We start from the raw sequence: 27,163 nt of genomic DNA, 5'->3' as shown, positions 1-27,163 counted from the left end.
GCAGCAGGCAGCAGGTAACAGGCGGTTCTCCTGGCCCCATGCCTGTCCTGCCATTCCCCTCGGGCCCCACTCCAAGCACAATGGGGCCCAAGTCCTCGCTGGCATTTCGGCATCTTGAGAAGCAGCACAGGGAGGTGTGGGCATTTCCTGTTTGTCCTTGAGATGAGTTGGATCTGATGAGTGAGGAGGGACAGATGCAGAGAAGGCCACTTGCACTTCAGAGATAAGCAGGGGCAGGTGCTGGGGACAACAGCTCATCATCCCCATGGCAGCTGGGACAGCCATGCCTTGAGGCAGCCATGCTCACAGCCCAGGCTTCCGGACAGGGATTGTCAGGAGTGCACAGAGGGCCTATGGGAGAAACCTCTTCGCAGGAGGGGAGCACTTCATGGAAAAATTGTCCCTAGAAGGATTTTTTGGATGGGGATGCATTTGGGGACTGTGTATAAAGTGGGGGAGACCTGGAGAGCCCAGGGGAGGTGAGACAGGAAGGACTGGGTAACAGAAGGCACAGGTGAGGCCGGGGACAGCCTGGAGTGCGGGGTGGCAGGGAAGACCTTGCCCCCATGCCCAATCCGCCTTTATGGCGGCAGCAGCCCAAGGCTCACAGCATTCTGGGGCCTGTACCTGAGGGACACAAGCAGGTGTGCTGTGCAGGGTGACTGGCGAGGAGGGGGCTCCTTCCCAGAGGTGCAAGTCAGGGTGCCATCAGACTGGTGGCTTTCCACCAGCCGGTCAGGGAGGCAAATCTCCAGGCCAGTGACTCACCAGACCAGCGACTGCCCTATGGATCCTACAGGCAGTGGTCAGCAGCCTGGACCTTCAGTCTTTTATAAGCAAGTCTCTCTTCTGTGTTTAACTCACTGAGCAAGACTATCAAAGTCATTCAAACAACAGGTCAGGAGCTTCTTAAAGCTTCTAAACAGGTCACATCACTGGAGTCAGACTGCTGTGAGAGGCAGTGGGGGCCACCAGCACGGCGCAGAACGGGGGCACCAAGACGGGGCTCCAGGTTTTCCATCCTTGATGACAGAGGGCTGCGGGATCTTGACCAGATGACAGGAACCCGGACAGGGGTGCATCCTGGCAGGGAGAGAACAGGGGCCCTTACAGGCCTGTGGGGTCCGAGGGACTCACTCAGAGATGGCCAGAACTTATCTAGTCCACCTGGCGGTCAGTAGGAGTGAAGGCCACACACAAGGGTCCGAGCCATCCGCAGAGGGAGGAGAGCGATGCCAAGGGAGACAAAGGAGGAGCGCCAGGACAGACCTGCAGGGAGATTTCATTTTGGGGTCACTGGAGGCAAAGGAGAGGAAACAGCTAGAAGGCCAGAGGAGGCCAAGAGAACCCAATGCTCTTGACGCCCCACATGGTAGAAGACTCAACCATCATTTCCCGATCCTCCCGAGTCTGAAGATGGAGAGGATGTTAAGCAATTAGGAAAGAATAAATAAATAACCAGCAAGCCCAGCTGTGAACAGGAGAGAGGCCTGGGGAACATGGCTCGGGTTTTTGCAAGGAACAAACCCCTCCTTGGTCAGGTGTGCGGACAATCCCCCCATGACTGTGGGGCTTTTTGGAGAACTGGCCTTGGGCCTTGCTAAGGCCTCAGCCCCTTCCTGGTTGTGCATGACCTGCCAGCGGCACCATGCGGAGAGGCCCCGTCTGTCCCCCGTCCTCACTGGGGGGCTTCATTTGGCAGGGGCACTGGGGACAGCACTCAGAACAAGAGGGGACTTGGGAAGTGTGGAAGTTGCTTGACTCGCAAGTTTTCCTGCTGACATGAGAGTTTCAGCCAGCAGGGTGCTCTTGGCTTGGCAGGGTTCCATGGAATGAATTCTTGGAGAGTCTTTTTTCCCTCTCCTAGCTCTGGATGAAAGGAGAGCTGTCTCCTCCCGCCCGCCCGGCTCCGTCCTCCCTCCTCTCCCAGAGAGCACAGATGCGGGTTCCCGTGCTCCCTCTCCGTCTGCGGCTACCTTTCATGAGATGAGGTTAATGACCGTCCTCTGAGTAGCCACTTACCTCGTAGCCACCGGGGCCTCGGTGGGGTGTTGGAGGTCCTGCCCCGGGGAAGGCTGGCTTCCCCGCGACTCCTTGGAGGCCCCACTGACAGCAGAGGCCTTCCTAGGACAGACAAATCCAGCTCTGGTGGAAAAACCCACTTGGCAAGGGCAGGCGGTGGTCTGGGACCTCCCCCCACCAGGTATTAAATGAGTACCTGTGTCCAAAAGAGCCCACCCTCCCAGCCAAGCAGATGTGCCTGTCGGAGCCCTCAGGGAGGAACGTGGGCAGGGCAGCAAGTCCTGGGGCTTTAAGGAGGACAGCAGCTTCCTAATGGGTCCTAACGACCACCCCCTGATGCGCAGCATTTGAAATGTGTGGCATTTCTGCTTTTGTATTAAGTATTGTAAAGTGCTGTTTGTTAGCTTTAAAAGAAGCAGCAGAAGAAAAAAACCGTCAAAATCCCAGCTTCCCCATGGAGCTCTGATTTGTTTCATCTTTAAAGAGCTCTGCCACACTGTATGTCCAGTGCATCATTAGTGAACAGCCAGTTACTTCTGGAACACTCCACCATGACGGTTTTGAAATCTAACTAGAGAGCCAGAGGAGCCCAGCAAGTGTTAAAAAGACTTCTGTTTCTCACTAAGAAGAATTCTGGTCGCTTTAGATCAAAATGTAAACCTTTTATTATAGAAATGTAAGCACCCCATCCCCCCTTCAGAGGTCCGTAAGTAAAATTACATTTTCGGTAATCCTCTGCTTTCGGGGCTCAATGCAGGACAACCCATTTTCAATATCGATTTTGGAAACCGTGCACGTGTTCCCTCATGTTCCTTCGTCTGTGGAGCCAACAGCCTAGGCTGGAACCCTGGGGGAGATGCCAGGGCTACAGAGAGGAGTAAGACCCTGAACATGCCTGGGGGCTCTCACGCGGACAAAAGGGAGAACACACGTGGCAAGTCACCTCGGAAGCAAGGCAGAGGGAGTGCTACATGTCCTGTGGGTGAAATGCTGGAGGGGGGATGGCAAACTTTTCCTGTAAAGGGCCAGGCAGTTAATACTTCAGGCTTTCGGGCAGATGGTCTCTGTGACAACCACACGGCTCTGCCACGGGAGCATGGAAATAGCCATTGACAGACAGTACACAAACCAACGAGTGTGGCCGTGTTCCAATAAAACTTTATTTACAACAACAGGAGGTGGGCCAGATTTGGCCCTCAGCCAGAGTGCACTGACTCCTAAGGCTCATCTGTCTTAAGAGCTATAACTGTTCATCTTACTGTTTATGATTCGGCCAGGCTCTGTGAAGTTCGATGCAACTGTAGAGGAGATGGAAAGCCGCACACCCAGAGGTTATGATCGCCATGCTCTTGTAGCTGGCCTTACTTCTGACTTGGCCACCTTGTCGCAGCATCCTCCTTCGCAGACCCCGCATACTTTGAATCTGGTATTGTCTGAACCATTTCTAGACCCTTGCTGGTTCCCTCATCTGTGAGCAAAAGGAATCCTGGACACGCACCATGTGTTTGTAGGAGAGTCGTGTCTTTAAGGGGCTGTGACAGGTGGGAGGAGCGCTGTGTGTCAGGGACAGGGAAGATGCCCTGACAGCACAGAGGTAGCAGCCTGGTGGGGGTGGGGGGGCAGAGCTGGGGGTGGTGGGGTGTGGGTCGCAGAAGCTTCCCAGAGGCCCAGGTGCTCTGTGGATTCTGGAGGAGTTCACCAGGCACCAGGACAGGAGCAGGAGGGGGAGGCGCCCTCCAGAGAGATGGCAGAACATTTGCGAGCTACAGGTGTTTAAGGCTGAGTGACGCCTCCCCAGAATGACAGACTGGCTTTGCAGGGAGAAGTGGCAGGAAGAGCCCAGAAGCTGTGTGGGGCCACCTGGCCTCACCGCTCACTCGGCACACATTCAAATCCAGGTTTTATACAAAAGGAGACAGAGTGCTCCGTGAGAAGGCGGGAAGTATGACCTTGGGGGTCCCCAGCCATCAGTGTCAGCCCTACTGCTAGAGGCGGAACAGCAGCCCTGCCCTCAGCCAGCGGCCACCTTCACAGGAGGAGGAGGCTGGGGCTGGTGGAGGTGAGCAGGGCCCTGGCACTCCGGAAGGAGAGCCCTCCCTGCTCAGCGGCCCTCCACTGGGGGACCCCCTTCCCCGGGTAGGCTAAGTAGGAGTCCTCATCCAATTTCCCCCACCCCACATCCTGGCGGCAGAGCTGTGGGCCAACCTGGCCCAAGACCCAAAGGAGCCTGCTGCTTCATCCTGTCCTCCCTTCTCAAAGCCCCGCCACTGGCCCGGGAAGGAGGCCTTGCCAGTTCTCCACCCATCTTTACAGGCACGTGAGTGGAACGGGCTTGGGACCCAGTGCAGCTGACTGCTGCTGACCCCGCTGAGGCCACATGCCGAGCCCTGTCAACCATGGCAGCTGTGTGGCCAGGAGCAGGCCATGGCCGGGGAGGGGTGATGGCCATGGGGTCAGGGCAGCCACCCGGCCGGCAGATGGATGCTTCTAGGCCAGGGAGGCAACCAGGCAGGTGGAATGCCAACAGCCAGGGTCCAAGGCCAAGCACTTGCCACCACCACCCTGCTGTTTCTTAGCCTGGGGACATCCCTCTGCCCCAGGAGCTCAAACAAAGCAACCACAGTCGGAGGGGTGAGGCTAGGGCACCTGGAGAGAGGAGGGGAGGGGAGTGGCTTTGCAAAAGCACAAGAGAGCTCCACGGTTGGGCTGGGGATTTGGCCAAAAAGCGGCACCGAGCATGCAGGTTTCCCCCACACGCTGGCAGACACGTAAAGACATGAAGGCACCAGGCAGCACGGGTGCCGCAGTGCCCAATGGCCACGAGCAGGTACCCATGGCCGGCGCTCGCCTCCATCCCTCAGTGTCCCGAGTACCCCACTCACCTGCGCCCTCTCAGCCTGGGATCTGGCGGTAAATAAAAACTCTTGAACGGATTGCCCTGAAACTGAAGTTGGCTCTTCTTCCTTTTTTCTTTCTTTCTCCCTTTTTCCCCGCCAAACTTGTCTCCCAAGAACGAGTACAGGTGCTCTGGTTCAGTCTCCCAGGGATCCCTTTCACTCAGAGGAGCTCCCTGTCACCTGGGACTCAGAAACCACCAGATCCTCCCGTGAGGCCCTGTCCGCAGGGCCCGCTGCTCAGTACAGGGCAGCTGAATTGTTAGCGTTTTGGCTTTAAGACCTTCATAAATCTTGTTCATGTCTAGAGCGGCGATAACTGAGCAGAGAACGTGGTCCCAGCCCTCCCGCCCTCCCCACCTCCCCGCCCCGCTGCTGAGGGTTCAGAAGGCATTTGTGAGCTGTGCGGAGCCGAGACCGGCCCTCAGCCATTCATCCCACAGACGCCCACTGCGTCTCCTGCGGGCTGGACACTGAGCCACACACAAGGCTCCCACGTGGACATTCGTGCACTGCCCTGATGTCACACCTGCAGAGGGACTCACCTCCATCTGCCCAGCAGCGTTGCATGGACCCAGGCCATGGTCAGTGCTGGCCAGTCTTTCCCTGCCGGGCCTCTCCCACTTCACAGGCACAGTGGAGGCGGCAGCTGACCGCCGTGGGCCCTGGGGGCATGCAGTGCTGTCTGGGGCTGGCCTGGCCCTCCTGTTCTCCAAGACATGCTTCTGTGCCACCTGGATTGAGCCTCGATCTGTCTGTTTTCTCCCTCTTTCATTTCTGTGTCTCTGAAGTGAGGGTCTGCAGGCTCCGGTGGGGGTCCCAGGGCTGAGGACTGGAGGAGGCTGGCCGCCTTGTCCCCCTGTCACCAGCCAGTGGTGGAAACTGCTTCATTTTCTGATTTCACTGCCCCCTTCAACTGCCTTGCTGCTTTCTGTCTCCCGGCTGTTCATGGACTCTGATCTCTAGGTCTTTTCTACCAAATGGTTCTGGCCAGTTGTCCCACGTTTTAACACTTCTTATTAAAATGTATTTAATATATTTATTTGACGGAGAGTGCACAGAGAAGGCCAATATTGGGCTCGATCCCAGGACCCCAGGATCAGGACTTGAGCTCAAGGCAGATGCTTAACCCACTGAGCCACCCCGTCCTGTTTGCTGTGTGCCACGTGCTCTGCCCTGAGCCGGGCATAGAGCCAACGCTGAGTGCAGACCCTCCGCAACCCCCACATCTACCTGGTTTTGGGGTCATCACCCCAAAGGGAAATGCTGTACCTTTAAGCAGTGACTCCCAGCTCCCTCCTCCTTCAGCCTCTGGCACCTGCCATCTGCAGACTCTGGATTTACCTATTCTGTGAATTTTATGAAGTAGAATCATATAAACATGGTCTTTAGGGTCTGGCTTCTTTCACTTAGCCTCGTGTTTTCGAGGTTCGCCCATGCCGTAGGCTGTAGGTGCCTGTGTCCCGCTAACTAGGACTCCCCCATGTGGACCCACCACAGTGTTCCTCTGTGCCTCCTGTGACCGGCCTTCGTGAGGCCTTCCCCTGTAGCCGCTGTGAAGAGCCTCCAGGAACAGAAGTGCTCGCATGCTCCCTAGAGGACCAGCTTCTGGGTCATCCCAGCGTCCACCTGGGCATGGACTCGCTAGCCCACAGGGTCATCCTCCATCTAACTTTCTGAGGAACTGCCAGACTGTGTCTGTGCTTTCCGTGCAGGCTGTTCCGAGCTTCGAGTTTGCACTTAGCTTTCTGGAGGAGGTGGGCCGCCCAGCTCTGTGTCTGCTTGGCCTCCTCCATGCCCTCCTGAACCTTTCTCCAGTTATCCAAGACTTTAAATTCTTAAGCCGTCCTCCAGCCACCTGGCCACTTGCCAAATGATCTCTCCGCAGATTTAATGAGCACATTTCTGCACTGTCATCTGACATATTTACAGAGCGTTAAAAGCAGAGAGGCCTGGGCTGACCCACCTCACCCCCACTTGTTTGGCCTGAAACCCCCTCTGCGCTCCCAGCCTTCCCTCCACACGCGTCTGCCGGGTCCCCAGAGCCACATGGCCTACACAAGGCCACATGTGCCTGGCACAGGGATGCAGAAACCTGTGTTGGAGAATTAGGGCTTTCCTGGCTGGTATGAAGTCATGTTGTCTCCCTTCATGGCTCTCTTGACTTGGCCCGCTGGTCTGGCTCCCAGGGCAGGGTCCAGTCCTTCTCTGTGCAAGGCCTGTGCTGGTTCTTTGGTGTGTGTTTGGGACAGAAATGGGCAGGGTGGGAAAGGGAGAGACAGAGTCCGCTTGGTCAGTGTGTAGTGGAAATGGCTCTGGACCCTAAGTGGGATCCTGGCCAAGTCTTCTCTCTGGGCCTCTCTTTGAGTCCTTGCATGTCAACCAGGAGGAAGGGCAGGATGGCATGGGAGGTCCTCTCCCATGGTGGATTAGCCCTGGGGGGTTTGTTCCCAGAGACTTCATCCTCTAGGTCCTGACCTTGACGGGAATAGCAGGAGCCATATCTCCAGGGCTTAGTTGAGGGTGCGTGTGCAAGATCCAGTTATCTGCCCATGTCGGGGACACGCATGGCTCTGCCCAGCCTGACACACACCAGGCAGCCACATGTCTTGTACATGGCCGTCTCCATGCCCCAGCTCATCCATCCCATATGAGCATCATCTTTCCCATAGGTTGGAGCCATCGGTGATGAGGAGGAGTGGGTCAGCCTCTACGAGGAGGAGAATGAGCCCGACGCCCAGATGTTGGAGATCCCAAACCTCACACCTTACACTCATTACAGGTGAGAGCAGCAGGTGATAAGCCACCACAGGAGGAAGGCTGGCAATGCCAACAGTTGGCTTCAGCCCAGAAGAGCAAAACCCGATTCCATGCATATAACTGAGACATTTCCAAGAGGTATTAACAGTCCACTGAACCTTAGGAGCAAGACGCATGGCTGAGTACTATTTCCGGTGCAGACCCGATGCTGGCTCTGCAGCGCTCCGGCCATCAGCGCCAGCTGCAATGGCTCACTCTTCCACTGGGCTCAATACCAAGAGCCATGGGCAGCCGAGAGGGGGCTTTTCCCCACAAAGTCCACAACCACTTGGGACTATTAACATGCGTGTGTAAACAAAGCAGTCTTCCCTGGAACGTCTTTTCCTTCCCCCTCCTGGGATGCAGGAGTGGCAGAGCTCACTAATCAAGCACTTAACACGCGGTGTAACCTTTCGCTTCTTGATCCTGAAACCTATCCAGGCAGTAAATCCTTGGCTTTAACAAAGGGTAGCGTGATCACAAGCCGTTAGAGACGTTATAACTTCCCGTAAGATCATTGACCGAGATGAAATTTCCAGTTATCACCAGATGTTGGGTTTGATAATGTCGTTGTTCATAAGATCGGGGAGTAAAAGACTAAGAATGACTAATTCAGAGAGTAAAAGGTGACATTACATCTTCATGAAGAACATTTTCTTTTTGGTATAATACCGACATTAGAGCTTTTAAAACAATGCCTAATGAGAGCTGCTGTTCAGCCTCTGTTCCTTGTGACATCCTCCCTGAGATCAGAGCAGATGGATCAAGGCCCCATACACTTGTTTTTAGAGAAAAAACATTTCTCAAACAGTGAGCTGCGGGGGCTCCAAGCTTACCCTGTGAAGCTGGTACCAGCTGTATCATCACGGCCAAGGTCAGAAACTGTGATTGGAGACCCCCATCCTCTCCCAGCCCCTGTGGTGAATGCGCATGTGTGCTCAGGCCATGTTTCCTGGGGAGAAGATCTCTCCAAGTAATTGTACAAATAAATAGAGGAGAGAGAACCAAAAATATTAACCGAGGCTCTAAAGCACGTCCATCGCACCCTCATTCTGTAGGTAAGGAAATGGGGGCAAGTCTGATTTGCCTCAGGTCTCAGTTCCAATGGGGTCCGAGTCCTGGGGTGTGGGTTCTGGGGCCAGTGCTCCTCCCCTGAGCCAACAGAAAATGGGGTACAGGCACCCGTGCTCATTGAAACGACACCAGACTCTCAAGGCCATCATTTGGCTCCTCGCCCTCTGATCCCCAGCCTTACCCTAAACACAAGTCAACCAATGGCATCTGATGACAGATTTCTGGCCATGTAACCCATTCAGTTATGCTTTGCTTGGGAATTAAGTCTTTGCGTTGGAACAAATTTACCATTCCTTGGAGACTCTAGTGGGAAGGGCCAAATACGCAATTTGCATTTTTCATGAAACCCAGTAGAAAGAGGACATCCTCGGGACAGCCTTCATGATACAGACATACAGCAGAACATCCTGAGAAGGTGGTGGGTGTTTGTTCTGTCTTTCCTGCAGAATAACTCTGTCTGCGGCTTTCCATCTAGGTTTCGCATGAGGCAGGTGAACGTCGTTGGTGCCAGCCCCTTCAGCCAGTCATCCCGAGTCATCCAGACCCTGCAGGCCCCCCCTGATGTGGCCCCCACCAGCCTCACCGTGCGAACGGCCAGCGAGACCAGCCTGCGGCTCCGCTGGGTGGTGAGTTGGGGGCCGGAAGTTGGCTGCAGGGACAGTTGCCTGGAGTGTCCATGTCTGCACGTGAAGCCAGAGCTTAGCAGTGTCTCAGACATGGCTTTGTCCTAGTCAGAGCTAATCTCTCCATTAAACCAAAAAGTATTGCATTTCACAGTTGGTGTTGGGTCGCAGACCAGCCCAGGCGATCCTGCTAATGAGTAGTAGCATTACTCACTGGCTTCTTGGACTGGAGGAGTCGTCTCTGGGGGAGGGAAGCCAGTGGTGCTGCAGGCCGGACCCGTAAGTCCTTAAGCTGGGTGAGCGCGGAGCCAACACTCGGTGTTTGTAGGAGAGGTAGCTTGACATTTATTCAGAAACTTTCCCCCACAAAACTAAGCCAAAATGTATTAAAAAGAAATTATGTCCAGCCCGAGTTACTGACAGGATTTCATTTAATTAACAGAAGAAGAGTTCCAGGGAACAACATGGTAGAGGTTCTAAGACTATTCCCCCCGGAAAGTATTTTCCATGGACATGGCCTGCTAAGACCGGCGGACGCTTGGGGACCTTGACGGGGTGGTTCTGAGATGTCGGCTCACCATGCGTGTCGTTTGCTTCCAGCCGCTGCCTGATTCCCAGTACAATGGGAACCCCGAGTCGGTGGGCTACAGGATTAAGTACTGGCGCCCTGACCTTCAGGCCCCGGCACTGGCGCAGGTCATCCACGACCGGCTGGAAAGGGAGTTCACCATCGAGGGGCTGGAGGAGTGGACGGAGTACGAGCTCCAGGTGCAGGCGTTCAACGCCATCGGGGCCGGGCCCTGGAGCAAGGCAGTGCGGGGCCGCACGCGGGAGTCAGGTGAGGCAGAGGCTCAGCCCCGACCTGGGTCTCCCTGGAGATGGGGCTCCATGTCCACTGTCCCCACATCACATCTCAGTGACTCTGCCCCACCGTGTCTATGCCAATACTTTCCTAACCCAGAAATTAGGTCAATGTCAGTGGGAATTTCAGGAAAATGTCATTAGAGTCCAAGCCACTAATTTGAAATTAATCATAGGTCTTACTGGGGGCTGGACTCATGGTATTATCTTTTAAATTTAGGTATGACTTTCACCCTTAATGATAGTAAGCAAGGGTGTATAGTGATTCTGAGGGAGATCTTTATAACACAAGGCTCTGGACCTCCTCTTGACAAAGTAGTGTGTGGGAGGGGCTGAGACCATCTCCCTGGCACTAACAAGTAGCCCCTCGAAGGTTCGATTGCCTTTGACACAGCAGAGCTTCATTTCAAGCTCATGACTGAGTAGGACGGGGGTCCTGTTCAGCAGGGGGCTCATAATTCAGGGACCTAGACTCCGCTGTGCTATTGGCCCAATCCTTGTCTGGGCCCAGCTACCCGAGGAAGAAGAAGGAGCAAAGAGCATACACCCCTGGCCCCTAACACTTGTCCAGAAATAGCACACACCCCTCTGCACAGAGCCACCAGGCTCGGGGTTACTGTTGGCACCCAGGGAGGAAAGGAAAAGTACTAAGTACTTCAGGTCAGCACTCAGTAGTCTTGGGCTACAGTCTGGGCTGCAGGGAGTTCCCCTGATCTGCCAGGCTTTGCAGGCTAACCTGTGGTTTAGGGGACCCCTGCTAGCCTGGTTTGAGTTAGTGGAGTGACAAAGAGGGCTCCAGTCATGTTTAAAGGCGCACAGTGACACAGACCAGTTCTTTCCACCTGGTCTGAAATGGCGAGGTTATCTCCTGAAGAGAAGGAAGCATAGTGCTCCCCTTCCAAGAGGACCGATATTTGAAGAGGGGTTTGCCGGAGTAGCTGGGGCTGGCTCAGATGCCTTCCTGGCTTTCTTTTAGGCTGTAGATTTTATTACATTAGAAAGAAAAGATCGAGACACTACACTCAGCTTGTGGCTCTGTGCTCACATGGATTACATAAAAGCTCTATTCAGTCTTTGTGACAAAAAGGAGGACTTGAAACATTCTAAGGGGACTGTTCTAACCCCAGCAATAGGCAGAGCAAGAAAACATTAAAAAAAAAAAAAAAACTTTGCTGTAAGTAACTAGAAAATTATGGACAAAATATCATTGAGATTTAGAATGTATTGATGTCCTCATAAGAAAACCAGAGGAAATCCCCAGAAGCCAGAGGCAGACAGGGACTGAACCCATAAGTGCTGAGCTGGTCCTGTGGCCACCCCAGGGGTTGGCCTGGGAGGTGGACATCCATCCTGGGATGTGGACATCCATCCTGGGATCTTCGAGACTTGCAGCCAAGGATAGAAGGTTCAGCCACAAGTTTGCACAAGGTGGGGAGTTAGAATCAAGGTCTCTGCACACAGATGAGGCTCCTGAATGCTGTACCCTCATTGAAAGGAGAGACTGAAAATCTCTGCCCAGGGACAGGAAGTAGACAGGAAGTCCACCTGTCTACCCAGACTCTGAATAAGAAAAAAATGTAACTCTAAGTCCTGTGCCCAACTCAGGTTTGAGTTTTGAATTTACTCTGTTGGGTCCAGAAACTCCTAGAAAAGAAACCAATGGAAAACTTGGTTCCAGATACCAAGAGCACAAGCCACAAAAGAAGAGACTTCACTAACACGAAAACCTCTGTGCTACAAAGAACACCATAAAGTAAAAAAAAACAACAATTAAAAGCAGTCCCCCAATCATTGAAGGTATTTGCAAATCCTTCATCTGATAAAGGACCCATATCCAGGATGTACATAAAAAATCTCTTACAACTCCACAATGAAAAGACAACCCAGTTAAAAACTGGATGAAGGATCTGAACAGACATTGCTCCAAAGAAGACATACAAATGGTCAGGTAATCACATGAAAAAAATGTTCAACATTATTCACCGCCAGGGAAATGAAAACAAAAACCACAATGAGATTCTAGTTCACACCCCTAAGGTGGCTAAAATAAAATTTTAAAAAAACAAGCTGGACAATAACAGGTGTTAAGTGATATTACAATAAGTATGGTTCAGAGATTGTACACTTTCTACATCATTGGAAGGCCAGGAAGACCATCGTCACTGACCGGAAAATCTTCTTACCCCAGGGAAACAGTGATCCACTCCTCCTGAAAGATTATGTATTATACCCCAATAAACAATTTCACTATCCTCCAAAAACAAGATAATTTTTTTTTTGAAAGACAAAACAAAAAATGAAAAAGGAAGTAGAAAGAAACACGGTTCTAGGCCAGACTTTCTGGGCAACCAAAGTAGGAAACATCTCTGGAGAGATACTGCCACAGCCAACTTGTCCCAAAGAAAAATCCGCTTTTAAAGATAAAGTCACAACTTTCAAACACACAAGGAAATACTCTGGTATGAGTAAGAGTAAGATCTTTTTTGTTTTAGGAAAGAAGGAAGAAAGGAAAGGAGGTAGGGAGGAAATAGGGCTTTGATTGCTTTAAAATACATAATAGTATGAAAGAGAATATGTAATAAGTATAAAATTACTTATATAAGTTATTTACTTATTTATATAAGTTTAAAATTATTAAAGACTTCCCGGTGTGAAATGAATAAGTTCTGAGTAATCTTATCTATAGCATCATCATCATAGTTAATAATACTGCATTATATACTTGAAAGTTGCCAGGAGAGTAGATCTTAAATGTTCTCACTACAAGAAAGGGACAATAATTTTGTGACCGATGGATGTGTTAGCTAATGTTATGGTGGTAGTCTCTTTGCAGTACATAAGTGTCTCAGATCAACATATTGTACACATTAATCTTACACAATGTGGTGTATCAATTATATCCTGATAAGAACTGGAATAAATATAAAATAAGGCTATAGTCTTAAATTATGAAAATAAAGCATTAAAACTTTAGGTAAAGATGCCACTTTGGAAGCACTCTTTAAGAAAACAAATAGGACACAGCCACTGAAAATAAAATGCTACCATTAGGTGAAAAGTAGTTTAGACACTGCTAAAGAGAGAACTACCAAACCGGAAGCTAGGTATGAGTAAATAACTTAAAATATAGTACAAAGACACTGAGGCTGAAAACGTGACAGAGAGGTTAAAAGACATAAAGAATGGAATGAGAAGGTCCAACATATAACTAATAAGACTCAGAGGGGAAGGAGGGAGGAGATGAGAATGAGAAAATATAGGCAGATAATAGCCAAGGAGCTTGAGAACTGATACTTTATCAGACTGAAGAAAAGTGAATCTTGCACAGAATAAATAAAATAAATCCACACCGAAATACATTATGCTGCAACTGTAGAGCATGAAAACCAAAAAAAAATTTGAAAACACTTGGAGGGAAGGCATCTTACCTACAGAAGACAAGACAATTTGAAGCCAACTTCTCAAGAACAGTGGAGGCCAGAGGACAATGGAACAATGGAATCATAATGGAATGAGAATAATCTTGAAGGAGCTGAGGGAAAATAACTGTTAACCTCAAGTGTTACATGCAGCTAAATTACTTTTCAAGGATTTTGTTCCAGAAACTGTAAGCTAAATAACACATAAGATTGAATAAAATGTAATAAAAATGGAAAATAATACTGTTTTGTTAGGTTTCCAAAGAACACTCTCAAAAGACAAACTCATGGTAAAATTGCTGAGGTGAGACTATATTTTTGTAGAAATCTGTTCAGCTGCTGCAAAGGTCCCTTTACAGTGGTCAGGAGAATGCTGGGGAGATCACTCTAGGCATCAGCTCACCCCAGATGCTTGCTTCTAGCTCTGTTCCCTTCAGACAATCTTGTGTTGCCTCCTACCCGATAACTCTGAGGAGACTCTCTTTCTTTTTTTTTTTTTTTTTTTTTTTTTTTTTTTTAAAGATTTTATTTATTTATTTGACAGAGAGAGATCACAAGCAGACGGAGAGGCAGGCAGAGAGAGAGAGAGAGGGAAGCAGGCTCCCCGCTGAGCAGAGAGCCCGATGCGGGCCTCGATCCCAGGACCCTGAGATCATGACCTGAGCCGAAGGCAGCGGCTTAACCCACTGAGCCACCCAGGCGCCCTGAGGAGACTCTCTTGAATGATACTGTTTTTGTAGACATTTCTGTGTTTTAGTTAATATCAAGGTGTGGCTTCAGTATCAAAAAAAAAAAAGGCACGATGAGTTTGTTTTTGTCTTGGTTGACAGAAACAACACAGACATATTTTTGCACAGCTAAAGGAGAATCATAGGCTGGAACTAGGCCCCCCGAACTAACTGCATCGATTTCATCATTTGCTTATTGAGAAAGTTCCTGGTCTCAAAATTGTCTTTGCAATGTAAGTTCTGCTTTATGCTCACACATTCTTTCTTATTTTGAGGGTTCTGGCTTACAGAAAATTATTTTTTGGCTTTTAATGGGGTGTTTGTTCAATTAGAAGAGTTTTGGTTCTCCAGATGTTTTCATCACAAATTGAATAAAAGGGTTATTGATCTTCATTTCAAGATGAGATGACTCAGACTTCAGACATTTGGGGTACAGGAAAAGTGGGCTCCTAGGACTCCTCTTGGGCTGACCTCTCCACCAAGAGTACTGGCACTCAGACATTGGTCCCCCCAACCTGGGGCCTTCTCTGGCATCCCTTCCAATGTTTCTGGTCCTTTGGGGCTTCAGCACCTCCACCTTTGAACAGTGCTTCCAGAACTTCCTACTGGGGCAACCCTTCACCTCTGATAAGCAGGCCCCTCTCCATTGCAGCAACGTTGATGTCTTACCTTCCCTGGTCCAGTAGAGGAATCTCCCCTTCCTAGAACAGATCCTGCCAGGCACCCCTCAGCCCATGGGGGTGGTAGAGAGGGCAGGTGTTGCAAGGCCCAGGGGTGGAGTGCAGCTGATGGGGAGGCAAAGGGGGGAGGGAGCCGATGGGGAGAATAGAACTGCAGACGCATGTCTTGTGGAGATGGCCACACAGGGGTCCTCTCATACGGCATAGTCATGGCCGTACAGAAAGCTGGTGTGGGGAGCACAGAGCAGAACATCTTGAACCACATTGAAATGACATTTCCCATTTTGAAGTATGCTCTAACTAGCTTCGTGACATCCTCTGATTTATTATGATATAAGGATTAATGAGGCCCTAAACATCAAAAAGACTGAGCCGTGAGGAATCCTGGAGAGAGAGCGAATGAAGAAAAGAGAAGCGTTTTAATCAGGATTGTTCTTCATGAAAGGAATCTCTAACATTGTCCCCAGATGCAAGATGGCAGGTTGGAAAGGAAGTCGAATCTACCTTGAAACAGATAATGGAAAAGATTTTTCTTTTCTTACCAAATCTTAAAACCACAGATACTTTGTAACTAAATGGCAGATTGGATCCCAGTGGGATCTGAATCCACTGACACGGAATCCCGAGTGTGGCCTTTTTCTGTGGCTCTGTCCTTGGACACCCAGCCGAGCTCCTGGTGCCACATCCAGTCATCCCACTCACTGGGTGGCCTTCTTTCTCTGGGGCAGTGGATGCCCTTCAGGACACAGATGCACATATTACCATACCCTAGAAAATCAGTGTGATCTGTAGATCCGTGGTAAGGACTGAGCACTCACCGTGTCACACATGGACCCGCAGGAAACCATTACGGATTAGAGAGGCGGACGCGTTGTGTTGCTATGACAACAGTCTCTCTCTCTTACAGGCAGGGACAGTTCTTAGAACGCAGCACTGCTGTCGTGGGCACGCAGCACCTTTGGAGTTCTCATCTTACTCTAAATAGAGTCTGATAAATTGTCAGCTTACCTGTTCTTCGAGTGGTCATGACTCAGTTCACAGTTGAATCAAGGTAGCCAAGTAACCCTTGTTTCTTGAACACAATAAGCATATGTGTGAGCGATGTCCTGGGGTGAATGCCGTGGCAGGAGCCCCCTCGGGCATGGAGAATGTGCATGAGCCCTGCAGGAGCCACCACCAGAAGTCACAGGGGACACAGGGAAGTGTGGGTGGCAAGCACATGTCCCTTAGAGAGCTGAGGAAGCTTGAAATTATATTCTTTTTTGTGACACTTAGTTGCTCAGATAAATTACTACTATTTTGTTGAATGACTGACAAACCATAGGAATGACTCCCAACTGACATATTTGGGAAGAAAAAGTGTATCCAGCAGGTGTGGGCTGACCGACATTGTCTCTCTCTAAAAGTATGAGGAAGATCCCTGAACCCTTATGCGAACAGACACCAACAGGTGACTCTTCTGTTCTGGGGACACGCTGACTGGCCTCCACCAGCAGCCAGTCTAACGCCTGTGTTCTGAAGGTGGTTGATGTGGTGAGTAGCGGGGACAGGCCCACCGCTGGGCCGTGGAGGCCGGGAAGTCACCGGGCTTGGGGCTGGAGCCAGGGTCTTTGCCGCCGGGAGGCCTCCATGACTCCACTATCTGGGGACCAGAAGGCACCAAACCCTGCCCACCAACCCCCCAAGTTCCATGTTCCCTCAGCAGTGTGCCTTCTCAGGCTTTCCTTGGTCTTCTCGGCCTCTGTCTGCAGGAGCCACTGGCTGTGGTGGTGACCTGGCCAAGCTGGAAGATAAGGTGACAGCACCTCTAGAATCTACATGACTCCTGGCACTTTTTTCTTGAAGACAGTATTAGTTTCCCAGGCCACCGTAACAAAGCACCCCAGAACGAGGGCTTAACACAGCACAGATTTACTCTCCTGCCATTCTGAAGGCCAGAAGTCAGACACGAAGGCATCAGCAGGGTCCCGCTCCTCTGCAGACCCTGGGGAAGTCTCTGCTCCAGGACCCTGTCCCCACTCCTGCTGGCTTCCGGGCTCGTGGCCACGTCCCTCCAGACTTGCCACAGTGGCCTCCCTGCGTGCGTGTCCGTCTTTTCCTGCGATGCCCTCCGAAGGACACCGGTCATGCTGGATTAGCTGCCCTTCGCCAGTATGGCCTCTTGTAACTAATGACATCTGCAGTGACTCTAGTTCCAAATAAGTCCCATTCTGACCTGCCAGAGGTTAGGACTTCAGCGTATGGAGGCCGGCGGGGAGGGGGACACAGTTCAACCCATAATGAAGACCAAATCACTTCAGTGAAGAAAATCCAGGAATCAGACATTGGAGAGCAGCATTGTTGTGCAAAGCCTCGTTACTGTGTATGTTCAGAGCAAATGACTGAGCTGCTTACAGTCGCTTTGCTAGGAGGACAGAGTACTTGTGGGAAGGAAGGGAGGGAGGGAGGGAGGGAAGGAGGGTGGCTGGGTCTGTGGATGGAGGGTGGCGAGAGCCCCTGTAAGCAGAGCATCCCTGCTTCTGAGGTGCACTTGAGGGCACGCCCCCTTCTGTTCACAGAGCCACGGTGGCCTGCAGAGAAGGGATGGATGCTGCGAGGGCTGGGGGCTTGGCAGCCTTCCACTCACCCTCCTTCAGTAGGGAAGGGAGGTTATGGTGTCATTGTCTCACTTTCTTCAGAACAGAGAGCCACGGATTGCCTCCTCATTGCAAAGCTGAGTGCTGGGGATGGGCACAGGGGAGAAAGAGGGTAGGTTCAAGGACGGGTGGGCTGCACTTGGCCATTTCACAGATGGGACAGTCAAGGTCCAGAGCAGAGCAGAGCATCTTCCCCAGGTCCCATGGCCCGGGATTCTTGTCGAGTTGCTCTCGCTCTGCAGCCTGTGAGCTTGTTCCTTCCCTGTGAACACCTCGGTGCCTCTCATCTTCAGGTGGTTTTGTCACTTACTAGGGATGTGGGCAGGTGACCGCTCGGAGCCTCCATTCCTTCCTCTGCAGAGTGATCCCTCCCACGTTGAATGCCAAGTCCTATCCCGTATTACTCTCCATGAAACCCACTGGACTTGCAGGGTCTCATCTCCTGTTCAACCACGGAGGCTCCAGAACGTGGTGGGAGGTGTGACCTTCAGGCCACAGCCAACAACTGCCTTGTGCTCAGTGCCTGTCCGTGAACACTGCATCCCCTGACTTTGCTGGGGAGCTCTGGGATCTCTCTTTTCTGTCTGAATAAAGTTTAAATGGGTTCACAAGGAAACTCTCAAAGCAAATTGAGATGATCTGGAATATAAAGCCTTGCTTTTAAAGCTTGACTCTTGCCCTTACATACTTTCTATCCAAACCATTGAAAACACAGAAGACAAACTGAAATTTGTTCAATGATATGCCGAAACAGAAGAGAATAAAATCCTACACATACACAGGTCAAGAATTGCATAGCTCGTGTCCACAGGTCCATCTCGTGGAATAGCCCTCACTGAAATGTATGGGGGGTCCTCCAGCCTTGGTCTCTCCATCTGCAGAATGGGGCTAATAACCCCTGTCTCCCAGGGCTGTTGTGGCTCTTAGAGATGACGGTGGATCTGAGACCCCTAGGACAGGACGTGCAGTCAGTGCCTAGGAAATCTTCCCTCCCCTCCCCTTCATGCAGACCATGCTGTCCCCTCCTCACCAGCACCTCTGCCCCCTCTCGAAATACCACGTTCAGAGATATCACTGAACTGGTGTGTGAGAGTGACCTGAGATCAAAGTCTGCAGGTCCCACAAGTTAATATAAAAACAGACCAAGCAGATTTTCTTGCTGGGTGGTTTCAGGTAAGATTGAGCTCCTAAGTAGCCCGGATTTGTGGAATTTGCTGCTAATATTAAAGAGATTTACATTTCTGTTATACCCCTGCAGGCTTAATCTGATCACTCCAAAATGCTTAGAATTCATTGCTCTTTCAAGGACAACTTGATTGGGTAGAAATTGGATCTTTATTTACAGAAGCCCTTGGACTTTGGGTACCAATCTGTTTTACTCGCCTTTGCAGTTCCCTCAGCCGCGCCTGAAAACGTGTCTGCTGAGGCCGTCAGCTCCACCCAGATTTTACTGACGTGGGCTTCGGTGCCCGAACAGGACCAGAATGGGCTCATACTGGGTTACAAGGTATGTCGGGGGTGACCGTCGCGTGCTTAGGCCTTGCAGGTGCACCCGCGTGTCACTCCCCTAGACCAAGGAGCTCAGAGGGACGTCCAGACCTGCAGCACAAGCCTGTGTTGTGATGTTCACATCTGTTGTCTCCTCTAAACTTCATTCCCATCTGGGGATGAGGCCCGGGTACGATGTCCTAACGTAGGCACAGATAAGGCATGGATGGGAGCCGGCTGCGTAAACTCGAGCCTCTGCTTCCAGGCTTGTACAACAGGAGTACCCGTGGTGGCTGGCTCTGAGTCTGGCCTGAGAAGCAAGGGGGTTTGATTTTGTAAGAAGCGCTTTGCTCCTAGCGTGTGCCGAGTCAGTGCGAGCTACCTGCTCACACACGGGGACACCAGCACCCTGGGCAGTCCCAGGCGATGGCGGGTTCAGGAAGGGGCGTGCTCTTTCTTCTTCTCCAGGAGCCCTTGCCGGGTTCAGTCCTACTTGCCCTTAACCCACGTGTGCTTGTGTTCCATCCCCTCCCCTGAACAAAGGGATGGGTTTTCCCGGATGTGCCCAGCAGCCCCCCTCCACCCTGGTCTGTTACACCCCACCCCACACGGCCTCTGGGCATGGGGACTCCCCGCTCTCCTGGTTTTCATCCCTAGTGTCTGGTTCTCCCCACCTGCTCCCCTGGGCATTCAGGCTGCCTCCGGCCCTGCTGGACATGGCGCTGCTACTGGGCAGGTGCAGTGACCTGGGTCCCGGCGAAGAGACTTGCCCTGTGGCGTTCAGGCTCCTCCCTGAGGACCGCCATCTTCCATGGCCTTCTGGGCCCCCGACTGAGGGACCCGCTCAGGAAGGGTGAGCTGTGAATGAGGACTTAGCAAACCAGAGGGAGCCGGCAGGGCCATGGAGCGGCGCCTCCCAGGGTGCTGTGTCTGTGCGTGGGGCCCGGGATTCCGGGACTTACAGCAGCTGTCCTGAGGCAGGAGCCCAATTTCCCAAGAAGCTAGGAAACCAAGGTGGGGGGGGGGGGGTGGCGCTGGCTCCTTCTGCAGGAGGCACACTGTCTGCGTTTGTGACGGAGGCCTCGTCCTCATGGCCGCAGGTGGTATGGCTACTGTCTGTCGTGCGCCTCGGATCTTGTTATTCATGGCTCGGGGGTAGCCCGCCCAGCCTCGGCCTGGGTCATGACTCCAGCTCCTCTCCTGCCCCGGAGACCGTCTTCCCCCCCAAAACACCAGCGTATGGAAACTAGACCCGTAAGCCTGGAACACAGCCGCTGTGGAGGAGAATCCGCAGTCAGCTGGTGCTGGCCGTGTGCTGGAGGGACCCCCTCCTGACACCCACACCCCCGTGACCACACACTTGTACGCTGTGGTTCCAGATCCTGTTCCGGGCCAAAGATCTGGACCCCGAGCCCCGCAGTCAGGTCGTGCGAGGGAACCACACGCAGTCGGCGCTGCTGGCCGGGCTCCGCAAGTTCGTGCTGTACGAGCTGCAGGTGCTGGCGTTCACCCGCATCGGCAACGGCGTGCCCAGCTCGCCCCTCGTCCTGGAGCGGACCAAGGACGACGGTATGGTAACGGCGTGCTCCGACAGCCCCAGCGACCCGTGCGCTGGTCATTAGTAACTTAATTTTCAAACCACTTCCACCACCCCCTCCCCCGACCTTTTCTCAGTTGAGAAAAACAAAACAGGATTGTTTTTCAGTCACTGAGCGTTTATATGGCCAATTTCAGCCCGGAGTGAATTTTTACAGCCTAATTATGAACCTCTGCGAATTTCGGTCGTAAATTGAAAGAGGCCTCACAGTAAAGGCCGGGTTGGGCAGGGGCCGTAAAACATCCAGCCGCTCCGGCTGGTGGTGTCTGCACAGATCGGGTAGGAGCCCCACCCCCAGCCTGGGTGCCTCTGTTTCCCTGGTGCCAGCCGCTCCCGCGGTCCTCATGCCAAGAGGTCCCTAGAAGTTCGTGCCCTGAGTGCAGCGGGCTCTGTGGACTCCGCGGGCTCCAGACTCCCCACACCCATGCTTCCAGGCCGGGATAACAAGCGCCTCTTGACAGCTCTGTTTTTATGGAAGTCTAAATCGTCAGCGCATATGTTTTTCCACTTTGCAGATGTCAAACACTTAAAGGTTATCTCTTTTTACATTTTTATTGTTACATGGGCTGTAGCAAATAGTCGGGGAGGGGGTGGTACATATTCTAGGGGAAATACAGCTCTCCCCGCCCCCACCCCCCACACACACCTTAGGGATCAGAAGCTTCTCGCAGAAATGCAACAACTCGATTTCCTGGTACGCGTCTGCCGAGGTCATTCAGTTAGCCCCACGGTTGTTTGTGCTCTCCTGGGAGATGGCAGCAGCGCTGGGCTTGAGTCAAGGAGAGGAAGGAGCTCTGCACCCCGTCCTGTCCTGGATGCAGAGCTCCGGGTGGGGGGGGCCAGTGGCCTCAAGGATGTTAGCAGAGCTCTGCGAACCCATGGCAGCCTGGGTCACAGGAATGGAAAGTACAAGGGGCCTCCAACCTTGGCCAGTCACAACTACCTCCTTCTAAAGTAGAGGCTGGAACTCACAGAATGCTCTTCCTTCTTCTCCCACAGTGTGATTGGAAGCATGCTTTCCACTCCCTCATTTCAGTGTGATCCCAGTGATGGGGCTTGGGGACGGGGCAGGGGACAGAGGCCACATAAGCCTGCTGTTGAAATTCACATATTTTGCAGCTGGTCCTGGCTTCTGAACCCATACCCTCCTTACATTTATGTTACCAAACACAAGGATCACAGATTTATTTAAACCACAGGTTTAAAATTTTAAATACTGTTCTCCACTTAATAGTGAGAGGCAGAATTCAGCGGCCCCGGAATGACTAACACCCATAATCCTATCTCTGTGTTCGTTGTTCTGAGCCCCTTGCCTCTTATCTGGGAATCTGTTCAGTTCCAACAAGAAGTTCTGGACTGGCCACTCGCCTCCCCCTTTAAATAAATATATTTACGAGGGCCATGACACTGGTAGGCAATGGCGCCACGCCACACAGAATTATTATACACATTTGTGCACATCAACTCTTAATTTTCTAAGACGGTGCATAGGGGAATAATCACTCATTGTAAACATGGGGAGGGACTTTAGGCCATCGGATTTATCTAACTCCTGATAGCAGGTGTCAAGCCCCCAAAAGGATTCAGCCCACATTGGCAGAATCTTGACCTTGGGCCTGACACACTTGCAGCCTCACGCCCCTTGCACTCTCGGGCTCCCAGCACGGTCTGTGAGCACCCTTTCTGGCTGGAAAAGCAGCTGAGCTGGGTTCTAAATTAGGTGTTTTCTCAACACCATTAGGGGGCCACGTGGAGCCAGTTAGATTCCAAAAGTCATTTGCGGCCTTGGAGCATCTGGTCCATGAACAGAGACACCCATGGTTGCAAACGCTTGGCCAGCCCACAGAGCCCTATGTAATGTTGTAACCTCATCACGTCCCCCTGTAGCCCCATATCGACACCTGGCTCACAGGTTTCCTCTCCTCCCTCCAGCCCCAGGCCCACCAGTAAGGCTCGTGTTCCCAGAAGTGCGACTCACATCCGTGCGGATCGTGTGGCAGCCACCGGAAGAGCCCAACGGCATCGTTCTGGGTAAGGAAGCAGCCGTGATTAAAGAGATCATAGCTCAGAGGAAAATAGCAATTACATTGATTTCATGTGTTTTTATTACACATCAAAGAGGTTGAACCAAAAGAAAAAAAAATGTGCCTGCCGCCACCCGGCACTTTCTGTGCAAAGGAAAGCAGGATACCACCTCGGTCCTGTGAGCTGTGTGCTGAGGTTCCTCTGCAGGTTGAAATTTACATTTTGTTGGCCCAGAACATCTTCCATTTGTTTGGGGTTCGCAACAAAACCATCTGTCTTTGGCCCTTCCTTCAGCTCTAAAATAACCAGGCTGTTTCCATGGGCATCTGGGAAGTAGCAGCCTCATTGCTCATGGGAGCCAGAGACCCAGGCTTCGCTCCCCAGTTCCGGGAGACATCCTTGGCTGCCGGGCCCTCACCTCATCCTTTTAAGAAGTTTCCAGAGTGAATTGTGTGCCTTGGGTCCCCGGGAAATTGTTTATTTTTAACGTTTTGTCCAGGGAGGCCTCTCAGACAGCATTGATGAAAAGCCTTAATTTTTCTTAGTTCCCCAAAGGCAACAAGTCTTACTTAAAAAAAAAAAAAAAAAATCAGTTCCCTCCTTTAGTCACCCTTTCGGCATGACAAATTCAGGGCCTCTCCCATGCACAGCGTTGCATGCATGGTGAGCCGTAAGGAGTGAAGAAGAGGTGCCCGTCCTTGGGATGTGAGTGGCTCCTGGCACTGTCAGGGTGAGGCACGAGGACAATGCAATATGATAGCTGACCAGTGACCATTCACGAGATGCCCCACGAGTAGGTCCGTGGCTCTGAGGGGCTTGCCACGGACAGAAGGCAGCTTTGGGGCTGGATCTTGCTGGAGAGTGGCCTCTGCAGTCCTGGAGGAAGGGAAGAAGGTCACCCACTCACCAGATGGAATGCCTCATGCTTGTGGCAGTGTAGACAGACCCCAGCCTGGAGACGTGGGCTGGGCCGGGCCGGGGACGGCTGGGGATGGTTGGGCCGGCCATGCAGGGAGTGCCCAGGGGCCCAGACGCGTGACATCAGGCATCTAACAGCCAGGACCCCAGGCTGGGTCTACTCTCCAGACCCTGGCCAGCATTCAATAGGGTGTTTCCTCAGTCCAGACTCACAGCGGACCCCCATGTGTCTTTGCTTATGCACTGGGTAGTTACAGGAAGATTATAAACCTTGTGCTTACAGACAGGTAGTAAAAATCACCACTCATACCCACTGGCTTCTGACATTAGGATTCTAAGATTTGGTTTGAAAAGGGGTTTTACTTCATTAAAAAACACTTTAAAAAAAAAATCTGTGCTGAGGGCAGTAGAGAGTCACCCCAGGACTTTGAGCAGCAAAGTGACATAATCAGGTTTGTCTTTTAGGTAATAACTACACAGAGAGGCAAATGTTTTTTGAGTTCTTGCTTCATGAACACAGGGAGGACAGAGCCTGGGGCGTGCCAACATCATCTGCTGCAAGGCTGGGGCCCTGCTCAGTCTGTCCCTTCCTGGTGCCATTCCTGGGGTTGCTGGGTGGAATACTTAGCTAAGAGTATTTCTGAATTGGGTAACCTTCAGAACTGCAGGTTCTTGGTACCTTAATACCACAACGAGCCATGGAAGAAGCTGCTGGTAGAATGTGTGTTTTGGATACCGCCAGATGAGATGGGATTGTAGACCCCTGTTAGGCCCCGTGCCTTGTGCTCCAGACCTGGGGCAGGAGATGGTCCACGGAGTGCATGGCTGGGCCACAGGCCTCCCAGAGCTCCCCTCAGCACCGCGCCCAGCTGCTGTCTCTCCTGGACGGAACTGGGCTAACGTCTGATGACCCGGGGGTGGCCCCAGCTTTCCACGAGACAGGAAACCTGGAGCACAAAATGTGAATTCTGACCTGTCGCAGTACCCAGAATCTCCAAGAAGCAGAGTCTCCCCGGCCTGCCGAGGAGGAAGGCCTTGTCCCCACCCCCCCAGGCCTAGCAGCCCCTGCCCACCCCCAATGCTCCCGCCACGGCCTCTGCCCTCCACCCGGGCCAGCCCTGTACTGTACTTGCGGGTCCTTTGCCCTTCTGTGCCTCTAACGTCACATTTGATGTCGTCTCCGTCTGCAAGCTCCCTCCACGCCTGTCCCTGCCTGGTCATGCCCACTGTCATCATACAAGTCTCGCTGTCCAAAAGTAAAATCTTGTCACTTACCTCAAAGGGCATCTCTAACGTTTGTACATCTGATTGAAAAAGCCCTGTGAACAGAGAATTCATACCACAATGAGATGGCATTTACATCATTCAGATTGGGAGCCCTAGAAGGTCGGATATGACCCAGGAGAGACAGGGACATAGGCAAACACACACACACACACACACACACACACACACACACTCACACACACACACACACTCATATACTCCCGGAGAATGATCTGGAATGCCTGGGCGAGGGGAGTACATCTGTCCCTGAATCCCAGAGGCCCTTCCCGTCAGGTCATAAGCCTGAGTTCTCACAGCTGTACCCAAGGAGACATGCACGGGACACTCCTGCCATGTCGTGTTTGATGACAAGACACCCGAGTGTCCATCAGTCAGGCCACAGAAAGGTGTGTTGTGGACCCTTCCCACAGCAGTTAAAGGAATGACCAAGGCCTACATGAGTCAGCATGAGGAAGTCTTACAAGCCTGTTCGGGGGAAGAATATACCCAGCGGGAGAAGGTTCCTGCACATAGAAACCTCCATGAGTGTGATTATCACCATTTACGGGTCCACACGGTCAGTGCACGTGTGAACTCACGGACAGGAATACACCCCGAGTTGAGAAGGGGGGTTGCCTCTGAAGAAGGTCTGGTGGGGCCACAGAATGGCCTCAACTCCTTCTGTCTCATCTTCTCTCTTATGTGAAAAAAAAAGTCCAATTTGGCAAAATGTCTAGATTTATTCAAGTTGGTACAATGAACACTTGGGTGTTCCATCTATATTATTCCCAGTATTTTCTCTATATTGGAAAGATTTATAATAAAAAGGACAATCATAAGATAAAAATAACACATTCATTCTAAACTTTGAAAAAAACAGAAAATTTAGACATGTAACAGGAAAAAATGAGAATCACCACAATTCCACTGCCCAAAAAATAATGTTAATATTTTTTTCTGATCATTTTTCTAAAATTGTAAGTACAAAGTATTTCCTACTTAGAAGGGAGCCTCTCCGTCATATTATAGGTGTGTTTAGCGGGGGTGACCCATACGTGTCCCTCCTGCCCCGTCAACCACAGCCAACCCGCCAGGACCCCCAAGGGATTTTGTGTTTCTCTCTTCTTCGGTTTTCTATAAGATATTCCTAGAGTTAAACTTAAGCTTAAAAGTCTAATATTATGGTTGCCTGTTTTTAGATTTCATTCCAACTCTTGTCACGTGTTTGTGACTTTGCTCTTCTCTTCCCATGTCATGAATCTTTCCTATGTAGACACCCCACTGTCTGTGTCTGCACATACCCAACCGGCATGTATGCAGCATCTACAGCATCCTGGCGCTTGCCCCTGGGTGCACGTGTGGAAGGGTGCCCAGCCCCAGATGAGCGCGCCCAGCCTCGCAGGTCTGTTGGCGGCTCCTATCCCTGGGCTGCCCTTGGCTTCATCTCAATTCTTAGCGTTCTGTTTCCTTTTCAGTCTCTGATTTCTCCTTCTCGCTTGCTGGCTCAACCATGCACTTAGGTTTGCGTTTCTTGATACCGTATTTATTAGTTTGGGATGTCTTAATAGGAAGTTTTTTAAGGACATCTGGTTTACCACATGCCAAAAGCAGACTCTTCTCTGTACACTTAAGTGCTGCTCAGACGTCCAAGATGTGAACACATTCATCCCAAAAATGTAATGTTGAAATGCAAATACATTATAATTAAAAAATTTTTTTAAATATGGATCATGTCCCAATTGTGCAGTGAGAAATAACGATGTGACTGACGTCCTTAGAGGTGACTCTTGACAGCATTTCTGATGATCTCCTCAGGATGCAGGCCTGGAAGCAGACTAACTGGGAGAAGGTGCTAGAACATTTCCACAGTTCTTCCCCTACATGCCACACTCTCCCTTCAGAAACGCTGTGTCTACATAATAAACTCATGAATCCTGGGCGTCCTCCCCTACTCTCCCCTGGGTTTGAAGCACCACGCTCTGGACAGGCCAACAGCAATGTGGGCAAGCTTGCAGACTCGGCAGCCCAGGCCGATGAATTTAGGCACGTGACTGAGGCTTTCTATGCCACAGTTTCCCTATCCCTCAAATGGGAATAACACATTCCCTTGTAGTGTTGACTGAGTTGTGCATG

General features: G+C 51.5%; 1 protein-coding gene across 2 annotated transcripts in view; it reads left to right on the top strand.

Moving 5' to 3' along the window:
* Positions 1 to 27,163, top strand: part of SDK1 (sidekick cell adhesion molecule 1) — an 888,974-nt gene that overhangs the window by 769,857 nt on the left and 91,954 nt on the right. For both annotated transcript variants that reach the window (XM_047713403.1, XM_047713402.1), the window contains exons 23-28: positions 7,589 to 7,698; positions 9,265 to 9,415; positions 10,013 to 10,250; positions 19,128 to 19,243; positions 20,604 to 20,793; positions 22,754 to 22,852. In XM_047713403.1, coding sequence (XP_047569359.1) covers positions 7,589 to 7,698; positions 9,265 to 9,415; positions 10,013 to 10,250; positions 19,128 to 19,243; positions 20,604 to 20,793; positions 22,754 to 22,852 — 904 coding nt within the window. The remainder of the gene's footprint in view (positions 1 to 7,588; positions 7,699 to 9,264; positions 9,416 to 10,012; positions 10,251 to 19,127; positions 19,244 to 20,603; positions 20,794 to 22,753; positions 22,853 to 27,163) is intronic.

Source organism: Lutra lutra, chromosome 18 (assembly GCF_902655055.1).
Source record: "Lutra lutra chromosome 18, mLutLut1.2, whole genome shotgun sequence".
Lineage (NCBI taxonomy): Eukaryota > Metazoa > Chordata > Mammalia > Carnivora > Mustelidae > Lutra > Lutra lutra.
Note: the sequence above shows the minus strand (reverse complement) of the source record. Positions and strands in the feature narration are given on the sequence as shown.